Source organism: Fusarium tjaetaba (assembly GCF_013396195.1).
Source record: "Fusarium tjaetaba strain NRRL 66243 chromosome Unknown NRRL66243_c0000201, whole genome shotgun sequence".
NCBI classification, from domain to species: Eukaryota; Fungi; Ascomycota; class Sordariomycetes; order Hypocreales; family Nectriaceae; genus Fusarium; species Fusarium tjaetaba.
Window position 1 is genome coordinate 46,517 of NW_023501397.1, and position 12,871 is coordinate 59,387.

Here is a 12,871-nt window from a genome sequence, read left to right on the forward strand (position 1 = left end):
ATTCCTTATTTTGAGATGTGATGGTCTCGCAACCGCCAGGCCTGACAAGCCTCAAGGGCGTCCGGTTTTGTGCTGGTGATAGGATGTACGATGAGCCATTATGAGTTCACACGAATCCTGCTGAACACTAGTGCGCAACATTCACTGCCCTGACTCTGACATTGGCTGAAGCCAACTAGGTTATGATATATGTCGGCGAGCTGAATGTGGTAGCTCGAAGTGACAGTGCTTACCCGATTCTTGCGGGTGCAGATTTGGACATGAGGGGAACGGAACAACCGGGAGGCAGTGCTGTCTCTTTGGCCGAGAAACAAGACTACCAGCCGTTTATTTCTGGGAGCTTGAAGTGCCAAAGCCATCGTGGAAAATCCCTATTGTTCCATAGACCTGTCGAAGTATCTCCTTCGAGATGACACTATCAGCACCCCATTTCAGCCGTTGATCAATACGTCTTCTTTGCTCTCTGGCAACATCTCTCGGTAGACCCTGACACAGTGCAGTGAGATCGATCAGATTTGTGATGAAGGCGTTAGGCTCCGGTGCGTCGATAAATGCGTTGCGAAGACAGTCCAGCTGAATCTCCCACGATCTATCATGCTCTTCCAGGCCATAAACTAGCCCACCCCTGCGGAGCCAGAACAGGAGGCGTAGGTTCTTTTCGTCCCATGGACCGGTGATGAGGGATGTAGGAATGCGCACCTTTGGGTGAACATCACAGCCACCCCATGATCCAACCCTTTCGAAAGGTTTCCAAGACAGAACCTCCTGATAATCAGCTTCAAAACACTGCTGTGAGTTGAAGTGCCCCACGCCACCTTCGAAATCATGGCCGTGTCCATAAATAAAGGGATCACCGTCATCATCCAACTGAGGAAGATAATGACGATAATGTTGGTCTCTGGCGTACTTTTCTACCCAGGTCTGCTGCGCCTGGAGAATGAATTCTGCCGTGATCCAAGGTAGGCACAATATGGTTGACTAAACCAACAATATTAGACGGTGAAATATTCCGAAGTATGATGGTGTTGACAAACCTGGAGTTGCCAATTGCCAGATACATGATTCTTATCTAGTGCAGCAAACTTCTCAGGGTCACCGAACGATTGTTCCCAAGTATCTTGGAATGCCCATATGATGAACCTGATGAGAGTAGCCCGCCCAGACAGCTTTGATCCTATGATCGGCGCGGACCGGGGAAGCGCAACATTGGCGCTGTAAAGGAATATACTCTCCAAGATTTCGGCCGGAAGAGCCTGAATAGCCGGCCTCCAACGCGTAGATCGAGAGGCAAGGACATTTGATAGTGAACGCTTCATTCTCTTGGGGGGGTTGATATTTTCGTCAGGGAGAGATGCGATAGTTTGCCGAGGGGACGGTTTGTCTCTCGATGGAAATTTCCGCTTGCTTCGAATACGTATAGGCGTAAGGCCCATGGCGCAAGTTTATACAGGATCTGAGAGTGATGCTGCTGAGATGGACGAGCCTCAATGGCATGAATTACTTGAGGCCGATGTGAGCTTTAGAGAATCGTCTATGGCTCGAGTTGGCAACCCAAATACATGCCCTCTCGAAAAAAGAAAATATCGGCCGTTGACCATTGAGGTGCTGGTCCTGCAACAGTCGACCTATAAAAAAGTTGTTGGGAGGAACATTTTGCAAGAGAAAAATTGCCATATTTCGAAGATTCAAAGGGCCGTCGGCAATCAAGGCGGAGGCGTGAATTCATAGCGCCAACAAGAGCTAAATTTAAATATTTATCCGATCAAGACAGGAGGTACTCAATTAGTCACATCTACGTAGGTAGGGCAAAGAATCTACAAATTTGTGATTGTTTAAAGAACAATTCCTCTCGGCATATTGGACAGATCCCAAGTCCAAGGTAATAAGTTAAGGTAACTAACTGAATATGGCCTGTGCACCATCTGAGACCCGCCAGAACCAGTGGCTTGGTCCCGATGACTAAGGCGTCTTTTTCGACATCGACTTTTCTTGATATCATCGATAACCTAGCCTACCTTAGAGCCTGTCCTCAACAAGAGACGCCGCACATATCCAATACCTTACCAATGCCGACGTGATACGGACTCCCAGTGATGCAGTCAGCCCTGTGTCTTCCGGTTCCATCTCGAAACCTCCTGCGATTCCTTCGGTGTCAGTCCAAGAGGGCTTTCTCGAACGCAAACCATGACCGAACCTCGATGACCACACCAGTTCCATGCTGTCGCGCACGAACACTAGATACTATTACGACGCGGAAACAATTCACAACCTTGGGAATGGTATGCCAGAGATCAGTGACCGTATCCAAACCAACACTCTTCCAAAGAGATCCCACCTCACGGAAATTTCAAGATTGTCATCAGCCCTGGACGGCCCAACGCTGCTTCAGCACCAGTCGAGGTGCGCGCAAGTTATTCAAAGGGCAAGATCCAAACCCAGAGAACCCACCAACATGGGAACGATTCCTCAAATTCGCAGGAAGGAAGGATAATAAAGACTTGAAGCCAGACGATCTCCCAAATCACGACGAATATGCTGATGGCTCGTCAATCTTCAACAACCGGCGAACACTTGCGGCCAAAGCTGCATCCGAGCCTCGACTGCGATGCACGGAAGTCGACGAGCATGGGAACGTCATTCTTGTTGATGGAGAATTCAAGAAGACTGAACTTATTGCAAAGGTACGGGTGTCCCGGCCGTAAGGAAAGATGTCAAGGATATAACAACTAACAATGGATGTTTTCAAGTTCGGCTTGTTGCCTCGTGATTTGCGAAAGATTGACTCGTCAAACTTGCCTCACATCCTTATTCGCCCTTCGGCCATTTTGCTAAACCTACTCCATCTCAAGGTCCTGATCAAACATGACCGAGTGCTTCTATTCGATATTTACGGCTCAAAAACATCGTACCCCCAATCGGCCTTCATGTACGACTTGCAGGGCAAACTACAACAGAAGAATACACAGGCATCAGGCGCTCTGCCATATGAGTTCCGGGCATTGGAAGCGGTGTTGACCTCAGTGACGTCTGAACTTGAAGCTGATTTCGAGGCGGTGCGGGAGCCGGTCATGCATATTCTTAGCGAGCTGGAGGATGATATTGATCGAAGCAAGCTCAGAATGCTCCTTATTCTATCCAAGCGAGTGAGCACCTTTGAGCAAAAAGCAAAGTTGGTTCGGGATGCCATCGAAGACCTCCTCGAAGCCGACGATGATCTCTCTGCCATGTACTTGACGGAGAAAACACATGATCTTTACAGGGGAGAGGATGACCACACGGAGGTTGAGATGCTTTTGGAGTCTTATCACAAGCTGACTGACGAAATCGTGCAAGAAGCCGGCAACCTTGTCTCGGGCATCCGAAACACGGAGGAAATGTAAGGAACCCTTACCCTTGACTTAAAGCTGATCATATTACTCACTCGCAAATGTAGCGTTCGTGCAATTCTGGACGCCAATCGAAACGCTCTCATGTTGCTTGATCTCAAATTCAGCGTTGGGACGCTAGGCCTAGCCATGGGAACGTTCCTTGCTGGTCTCTACGGCATGAACTTGGAGAACTTTATCGAGGAGACAAACTGGGGTTTCGCTGGCGTCACTGGTGTCTCAGTCGTCTTCTCGCTTATCGTATGCTGGTATGGCCTAACAAAGCTGCGCCGCGTGCAGCGCATCAAGATGATGGATGACGAGCGACCGCGGATCCCCCGCGGGCAGGCCTATTTTCCCGATGATCGCTCGGCGCTGGGGCTCCTTGATAACAGGAACCGCGAAATGTTGCGGCGAATCAACATGCAGAAGGCCGTATCGCAAAAGAAGAAGTGGTTTGCATGATTTTTTTCGTTCAGACAGACCTCCACTATGTTATTGCCATATTAGATTCCCTGGCTCAGTGGCACGGATTCAGCCACGTGTATAAACTAGATGTTTCTGGAAACTACTAGATACCTACTCATCTCAATGAGGTTGGAGTTGAAGCGAAAGATACCCAAATGCGGACAGCACACACACATCCTGACAGGCATCACCCTCCGTGAAAACACAGCAATCTCGGACCTTAATGGCACATCGTAAATATGACGACCAATGAGGCCACCAGCACAAGGCCAAGAAAGTCCAGATTCCTCCATTTTGTCCATCTTAGGGGTCTCGATCGTCGTGGTGACACCCACGCCCTATCGATTGATCTCATCATGACAGTGTGACGTCAGAAAAGAGTCCTCTTTAGCCCTCCATGAGTCCTCGTTTAATCAAAGCCTGGTCCTGGTCAATGGCGGCTGGGAAGGGAAAATCAGCCGAGTCATTTTGCAGGGAATCGTCTCCAACAATTGATTGCCCTGACGTCGAACGTAACCTCAAACAAACCCGCAACGGGCTACAGCGGCAATAAGACATGACAGGCCTTGTTTTTCTTGGAGCAGTAGCCACATTAGGAACGTCATCATGATGCTGCAGCCAATCAATGATGACCTGTCATTTAGCCACAGCCGTTAGTGTGGCTGGTGGCTGGGTCATGAGGGGAATCGGAGATCGCAAACTGACGTCAGGAAATAAACATGACGGAGGAAGGTATGATCCAAGAAAAAGAAAGAGAAAAAAACATGCAGCAGGCGCGATGGCCAGCACAACAAATTTCGGATATATAAGGACGTGACCTCGAATAAACTTTCATCTTTCACAACACCAACTCCAGATCTACAACAGAAATCTCAGCCTTGTCTAAGAGCTCATCAATCACAACCAACCAAACACACACACAAAGCACCTACATCACCTACTACAAATATTCACAATGGGCGGTATTATGTCTTGCGTAAGTCACGCTCCATTCTCTCCAGGAGGAACATATGATATTGGTCTACACGCCAAACTCAACCCATCCACCACCAACCCAATTTCTTGTTTCTTTCTTCCACTCTGACTCAGTCTCTACCTTCTTCCACTCGCTTACTACTGTCGTTGCCCCTCCCCAGTCGCGCTGTTGTCTCCTCCACCCCACTCTATCAGCCTCACTTTGAACCACATCGCTAACAAGTCTCTCCAACAGATCCGGTCATGCCTCCAGACAATTGGGGATGTCATCATGGCTATTATTAGTGGAATTGGTAGAATTTTGACCGCCATCGTCAACGGAGTGGTTAGTTTTTGCGCTATTCTGGTCCGATTTTTGACCTGCGGCTATTGTGGTTCGAAGGGAGGCCGAGCGAAGCGCCGGGGAGGCTCTCACATGAGGACGACGAGGGTTTAGACGATAAAACACCAGAACGAACTTCTTTGTGATACCAATTTGATAAAGGATAGGGAGGTGGGGAGAGCTATGTTAGTTTGCGGAGGAGTTTGCTACGGCCGTTTACTCTTCTGATTTCTTTGATATTCATCTGTCAGCATTAGGATACCCAATCCTTACGATTTTTAGCAAAATCTTCAATCTTGTAACATTCCGCTAGTGCACAATTTGAATTCCATTGGTAATATTACACTTTGATTGCAGTTGGTGACAAGGCCAGGGGGCCAAGAAAACCTAACGTCTTTATCCTAGATAGTATTGAAAAGACTTAGTAAGGACACCTAAACTTAGACTAAATTGCCTAAGTTTATTTTAGTATCCTCTTTCCAAGTCTTATATTTTCTTGCTCCCTAAGATGAGGGTGATGGACGGTAACCGAATTAACGTATATGGTTTATTGTTTTACTCCTCTCTTATCCTGATTCATCCTGCGGTATCTGTACATCGTTTTAGCATTGGCTTGAGATTAGTCGTCCTCTTCCATGACGTTGCGGTTAAAGAATCCATGAATCTGTCGTCCAGCCGTTGTGCCGACCAAAGGTGCCAGTTCTTGGACCGTCATGTTGGCAACTTCACGAATACTCTCAGTCTTGAGCACCAGATTCTTGATGTTTTGTGGAGTCACGCCTGGCACGATGGCAAGCATATCCTGGGGCTCCTGATTGAAGGCTTGCTCCTCGGCCCTTGTATCCTTATCCAAGCCAGCCCTGACAGCGGCTATCGGATCAGGCTCTTCCTCCTGAGTCTTTAGGGATTCAAAGATCTCGGCCGTCTGGTACGGAGACGAAGACCAGATGATGCGCAACTTTGGAAACGCCAGTGTCAATAATACTAACTTGGATTGTAAGTCGGACGACATGTTGGTCGGAGCGACACTGTTCAAGCTTCCAGATAAATCGGCAAATGGCTCCAGAGTGAAGGACTTGTTCTGGTCAAACTCGATGAGCAGCATCACGCTTTTATAGTACTGAAACATAGTCTCGGCTTGACTGTAGAGTCGGCCATCCTTGAACGACGAGATCAGATCACTGATAGATTTCCGTTCTACACAGATATTTGGCGATAAAATGTAATCACCAACTGTGAGCATGCATGGTACAATGACCATAGAGCGGCCGTGGAGGAGAGATGGTAGAGAGGAACGGAATTCTCGCACGTCTACCACAACACGTGGCGGCTCAGCTGTTGCTGCAAGCCTTCCACCACCAGCAATACGTGTGTTGACGGTACGGAGAAAAGCCTCTTCAGGATCCTCAGCTGGGTCCACGGTCATGACAAGGGACATGCTTGCCCTCTCCTTGATGAGTTTCGTAAATGCATCCTTCTCTCGCCGAACAGATGACAGGTATTTCTGTTCCTCCACCGAGCCACCGTAGTACATAAAGTATACCCTCACGTTCCTGTCGTTATGCGATGATCGGTAGACTTCAACTCGGCGAATAAAGGCGGCGTCTGGCTCATACATAATTATGTATCGTGGCTTGGTTTCCTCAAGGACATGCTCGTCCTGATCTCCATCATATGCGTGGATGACGACGAGATCCTGCATATCGTATAGTTTGAAGTACTCCTCCATGTTGTCGAGCGGATCTGCTACAACGTCTTCTTTCTGCTGTGCCTCCTCTTCTGTAATCTGTACCTCGGCCATGAGATCGGCAACTTCTCCCGGTTTCTCAATGTACTGCATGATACTGCCATTCTCAGCACGACCCATGCTTACGCCGGCATTTCCTCCGCCTCGCACTCGTCGTCGTTTGTTTGCAGGAGTCTTTCCACCTCTTGACCCTGCGAAACCGGGACGAGTGTCCGTGGCTCCATTCAGAGCCTTCTGGTTTTCGGAAAAGAGAGTGGCGCTGACCTGAGCAAATTGTCTCTTCCATTTCAAGTAGTTCCTCAATCGCCTTCGCATCATGAAAGCTGCAGAGGGCTTGTCTTCATCTTCATCGTCCTCGCTTGATCGTTTCTCCGTCTTGGGCTTGACGTGCATGGTCTGTAAGAAGTCTCGCAACTGTCTGCAAGTATCGGTATTTGAGCACATGATCAGGATGGTGCCGTTGGAATCGTCTCGAACTGGAGGTTCAAAGTACAGATCACGATCAATTTCCTCCAGCACCTCAGCCAAAAGCGCCCATTTGGGTAGCTCTTCGAGAACAGGCCTTAGAGAGTCGATGTTATCTTCCCGAGCCGCATCCTTGGCACTGGCGGAATATACTCTTCGTCTTGCCGTGTCGAAAATGGTCTGAGCAGCATCAAGGAAGAGCCACGGTGATTGGGTTTGCCGGGTTGATCCTGGAGGAGGGGAGTGAGCGGCATGAATGGTATCCAAATGCTGAAGGAACGAAACAGCATCATATGCCAGAATGGAGTTGAGCATGGTTCTGAGAACAGTCAAGTCGTTCACAATCTGTTTCGTCTTCCAGCTCACGCGGTGCCAGTTGGGATCCAACTGTCTCCGAACCATGATGTCAAAGTTCTTGAGAAGAGCGCTGTCGAGGTTCCAATCGTCCATTTCCAGGCCACTGTTACCTTTCTTGAGCTCGTGAATGCTGACTTCAACACATTCCATGATGGCGGTTTGGATCTCACGCATCGAGTCTGTCATAGGGACTTCGAGCTCGATAACTTCGGCCTTCTTCTTTCCTTCCAGAGATTGCGCGACTGTGACGTGGAATCGAGGCCAGAGCGAGGCTTTACGCAGAAAGAGGTTCCTCATCATAGTAGCCAAGGGTGAGAAGCCAGTGGTGAAGGGATCGGGGTTATCCGAAAAGGCTTTCAAGAACCCAACCTTGTTCTTTTGACGATAAACTCTCAAGATGAAGGCCTCGAGGGATGTTGCGACAACGCGATCGGCATGAAGAACAACAAGCCCTGTAATTGATTCAGGATTCAGCAAACCTGTGAGAAGGTCCACCACTAGAATACGCGATGTGATGCTGAAGATTCCGCCTCCAGAGTACATCTTTTCCCTTGCGCCGACGCTTTGAAAGTCTGTGTTGACGACTGTCAGGCCACGCGCTTTCGGGGACATGCTGATGGCTGCATGTTCGGCCAATGCTTCACCAATCCAGCCATTTTCTCGATCATCAGCGGCGACTACAACAATTAAATTGTTTCCGCCGGCGTCATACGAATGGAGGAGATTGTTGACAAGGCGCATCAGCCCCAGGCCGCGTGCGATAACGACAAGCTCATCTTCAGCACGAAGCTCCTGGAACAGAGTCTGTTGGTATTCCTAAATCAATGAGCGAGGGATCATCCTTGAAAGTCATGGACAAACCTACGAGTGGGAGTGAAAGCTTCACTGGCTGGGGAGCATTGCTTGCAGACATGCGGGCCACCCAAATATTGGTGTTGACAGACGATGTGTTGAAGGGGGTTGATAAAATGACAAGCTACTATAGTCGTGAATGATGTATTGAAGATCTTAGTGGGGAGCTAGAGCCATGGCGGGGAATGTGTAAGTTGCATGCATAAGACGGAGCGGCCATGATGGAAATGAATGAATGTTGGTTGGTAATTATAGATGGTTTCTTAGACAAAATGAAAAGAATTTGCTGCAGGTTATTTTTTAAACTTTTTATTTACTTGTAATTATTACATATGATATCAATATGTTGTGCTGATCATGTTCGTCGGCCTGTCTCATACCAGCGACAGTGTCACCCCGCCATTTGAGATTTACCTCTAACCATGGGCTGGTTTCTGACTCTATGTTATCTGTTTTATATTAAGAGACCGTGTCACATATCGGGAATGGCATGCTGGTAAAGCTACTGCAAAATATTGCAATTGTATGCAGCTGATTGTTCGTTAGAGTACAAGGACCATGGCAGTCCCTCTATTTTAGAAGTCATGATAAGATGAATACAGCTTAAACCCTTTGAATTCTTGGAACTCTCCAGACATCACAAATGGGCGCATGACTCTGCCAGTGTAGCTAATACACCCCTTTTCTCTGTTTCGCATTCCTGAGACCAAGCTGGCCAAGTTGTGATACCTACCTACCAAGGTATTCGTCCTTGATTTTCTTATTAGCGATACCCACTTACACACATTGTGCACACCATAACCACCATCTCCACGTCATTGTTCAAGATCCTGCAGTGTCCTAGATAGCACCTAGCTATGCAGTGATCTCAACAGTCGGCGGTTTTTGGGAAGACGGGGCCAATGAGAAGTTGTATACATCCTCTTGTGACACTCCCCTAAAGAGTTTGCGTTTCTGGTTGTCGTAACATGCGCCACAGAATGGTCTTATGTACCTACTTAGGTAGTCTAGTCAGAGAAGACGACGTCATCGCCTCATGTTATGGGCGGGCCAGCGAACTACAAAAGGACGTTGACGACCTATGATTGAGTACTTAGCCACAAGCTCTCGAATCAACCCAACAAAGAAACTACATCACAACAAGAACCCTTAACTTTCTTAAGCAAATCACCAAAACAACTCTCAGAATGACTGGCACCGAGCAACAGAAGGAGGTGAGTTGACTCCCTTGTACTGGAGCCTTGGTTACTGAACCCAACACTGACCATTTTCTTACAGGGCGAGAAGCAATTCTCCATCCAACCCATCAAAGATGAGGCCAAGGACAAGGTCTCTGCTTTCAACGCTCACCCCGGACCCGCCGTACCCAAAGATATGCCCCAAGAAGAGGGTACCAAGGAGGAGCGCAAGGCCAAGATGGAGGCTCTGAACAAGAAATAAGCGGTTGACTTCTGTGGCAGAAGTCGCTTTGTTGACATGACTGTATGACTACACGTGGACTTGGGACTGGGTTACTTTACGATTTATTTATACAAACACTCGAGAAATTTTGTCACGACTTGCATTGGAACGTGACGATTGCTAATCGTAGTCTCATGCTGGTATCATGGCACTGGCCAATGGCAGCCTCGGAATCCCCTGCTGACACGCAGCCATCCAATATCTGCCCCTCATCGTTGTTAGTATACTAGATTTGGAGCCGAGACAAGCAAGACTCGGGGTTGATGAAGACTCGAAGTTATATCAGAACATATATATTTCCATACACTTAGAGGCATGTGAAAAATTGTTCTCGCTGCCTCCCAAGATGTTCCGTTGTTACTAGTTAGTCGATAGCTGGCACATCATCTTCGTAACACATCAATCAGGTTCAACAGCCTACCTAGATGCCCCTAAATACTCCACTACCTTAGGCGACTGCAGTTATCTACTAACCCAGGTATCTACTAAGACACCTAGGCTGCTAAACTCTGGCTGCCCAACAGTTGACTGGCCAGGCGAAATTTCTAGAACCTGGTAAAGTGGCTGAAGCGGTGAACCATCCATTTCGATAGGTACCTGGTTCATTGCAAGTTGACCGCTTGCGTTGCATGTCACAGTCACAATTATCGCCATAAAACCATCACTATGTATCTAGCATACTACCTTGAGCTTCCAATTCCCTCCCGCCCACCAAAAAGCAAACTTGTCAAGACGTAGGCGTATCTAGGTTGCCCCGCCCCGAGAACTACAGTACAGTTAGTACTCAAAGTGGCTGTGGTACAGTAAGTTAGGTAGGTAGGTGTCGGGTGCTTCTGCAAGGGTTCTAGCCTGTGGCTGGTGCTCACTTCTCTCGCTGCGGACTGGGCTCTGTCTGGCTCTTCACACATCATCCCAACCGACCGCTGGCCCAGTCTGGTTCCTGTTCCCCACGGTCGACGAACACCTTTTGACGTGCGACGACCATCCGTGCTCACCTACGCCATCCGAGAGAGAATCCTTTCCACTCAAGCCCGAAAGCTCGGGCGCTGCTCGCACACTCTCTTGGTCATATATATCTATCCGGCGACAAGAGCTTGCACCTCCCATACCCCAAGATTTCGGTTGCCTCACGCGAGCGCCAAGCGATTCTGACGAGACGTTGCAAGAGGAGAGACCAGACAAGCGCCACTCCGCGCGTCCAGTCCAGGCGACAACCGACGAACTCATCTTACCTTTGGCTCATATCCTTCGTTACTGTTTCTCTGGCATATCCGATTGCACGACACTGCTACGGTAATCAATACTCGATTGCGCCGCCACAATGCCATCTATTCTTAACGACGATGATAAGGATACCGTAAAGCGGTTCATCCCCAAGCAGTCCAACAAGATTCAGGCCGTTGCTGTGGCCAGGCTCTACGTAGCATATCCCAATCGCTCAAAATGGACATACACCGGACTACAGGGAGCCGTTGCGCTCGTGAACGATCTGGTCGGAAATACATACTGGATCAAGATGGTGGATATTTCGGTATGTCCACGATCCAATATCCAAATTGCTTCCACCACACCTAACCACCACATGCTAACTTGTTCAGCCTTCCAATCGAGGAGTTATCTGGGACCAGGAGATTTTCGATACGTGGAACTATAACCAAGACCGAACCTTTTTCCATACCTTCGAACTCGAAGAATGCCTCGCTGGTCTGAGCTTCGTCGACGAAAAGGAGGCCAAACAGTTCAAGAAGAAGATGGATGAGCGAGAGAAGAACGCAAGCCGAGCTACAAAGGCGACACCCTTCGGTGGAGGTGCCCAGCCAGCCCATAAGCATGGCCTGTTGGGAGGGCTATTCGGACATCGCCATTCGACTCATATCAGCTCTCAGCACACAGCTCCGACTCCTCCGGAGTCTCCCCGGATGCCACATAACTCCATCCAGCATCATGTTGTCAACTCAACTCCGAATCTCAATGGCTCAAGACCTTCTGAATTTGCACTCTTAGATGCGTTCGATCCTCTGTGGCGCGAGCACTTTGGCGCAGATCTTCAAGACAAGGGTTTGACGGACGACTTCATCAAAGAAAATCAAGAGTTTATTGTCGACTTCCTGAGAGAAGAACAACAGAAGGCCAATCAGCCTCATTCGACACCGCCACCTCCTCCAGCAGCGAAAGCACCCTCGCCAACCCCAACTGCGAACGGTAATGAAGGAAGAGGCTCTCGAGCGCCTCCGCCGCCACCGCCGCCCGGTAGTCGACCGCAGTCAGACGGTCCTCCAGCGCCCCCGGCTCCGAGAAAAGGCGGCCCCCCACCTCCTCCAGCCCCGAGACGGTCGGGCAAAGCCGAATCTCCGGCGAAGGATGCTGCGCCTGAACGAGCGCCGTCACCTCCTCGACCCAAGTTTGGCGTCCCTCCACCGTTGGCCGACGCTGGCAAATTCGCACGTCAAGATCCTCCAAGGGCTGTTCCAGCTACGCCCACTCCTGGACCTCCCCCTCCTCCTCGACCGGCCAAGACTCCTATAGAAACACAGAAGAATGAGAGTCACAGATTCGGAGTTCCTCCTCCCTTTCCTGGTTCAAGGGTACCCCCACCAACACCTAGCCGTGGGCCTGTTCCTCCTCCTCCTCCACCTCGACCGGCCGATAACCACCCTGTGCCTGCAGCTCTTCCTCCTCCTCTGCCTCCCAAAGTACCGGCTTCTTCAGCTCCACCACTGCCGCCTCCAAGCTCCCGGCCTGTTCCTCCTCCTCCAGCAGCCAACAATCACCCTCCTGCTCCACCTCCCTTACCGGCGACAAGTGCTCCTCCACCTCCTCCGCTACCACCAACGTCAACAAATGGTGCACCTCCTCCAC

General features: G+C 49.4%; 4 protein-coding genes across 4 annotated transcripts; 2 read left to right on the forward strand and 2 right to left on the reverse strand.

The window, feature by feature from the left end:
* Nucleotides 1-327: 327 nt before the first annotated feature.
* FTJAE_9052 (uncharacterized protein) lies at nt 328-1,433 on the reverse strand (the record flags this gene model as incomplete). Its single annotated transcript, XM_037355933.1, has 2 exons — nt 328-978; nt 1,035-1,433. 2 exons carry the CDS (start codon nt 1,431-1,433, stop codon nt 328-330), a joined length of 1,050 nt encoding a protein of 349 aa, XP_037203885.1.
* Nucleotides 1,434-2,215: 782 nt separating this feature from the next.
* Nucleotides 2,216-3,830, forward strand: FTJAE_9053 (mitochondrial inner membrane magnesium transporter mrs2; the record flags this gene model as incomplete). The annotated part of the gene is made up of 4 exons (XM_037355934.1): nt 2,216-2,279; nt 2,353-2,681; nt 2,748-3,376; nt 3,434-3,830. 4 exons carry the CDS (start codon nt 2,216-2,218, stop codon nt 3,828-3,830), a joined length of 1,419 nt encoding a protein of 472 aa, XP_037203886.1.
* Nucleotides 3,831-5,749: 1,919 nt separating this feature from the next.
* Nucleotides 5,750-8,612, reverse strand: FTJAE_9054 (DNA excision repair ERCC-4; the record flags this gene model as incomplete). The annotated part of the gene is made up of 2 exons (XM_037355935.1): nt 5,750-8,515; nt 8,565-8,612. 2 exons carry the CDS (start codon nt 8,610-8,612, stop codon nt 5,750-5,752), a joined length of 2,814 nt encoding a protein of 937 aa, XP_037203887.1.
* A 2,721-nt stretch (nt 8,613-11,333) lies between these two features.
* Nucleotides 11,334-12,871, forward strand: FTJAE_9055 (uncharacterized protein; the record flags this gene model as incomplete). The annotated part of the gene is made up of 2 exons (XM_037355936.1): nt 11,334-11,543; nt 11,611-12,871. Coding segments are annotated over 2 exons (1,471 nt in total), but the record flags the coding sequence as incomplete, so codon positions are not given.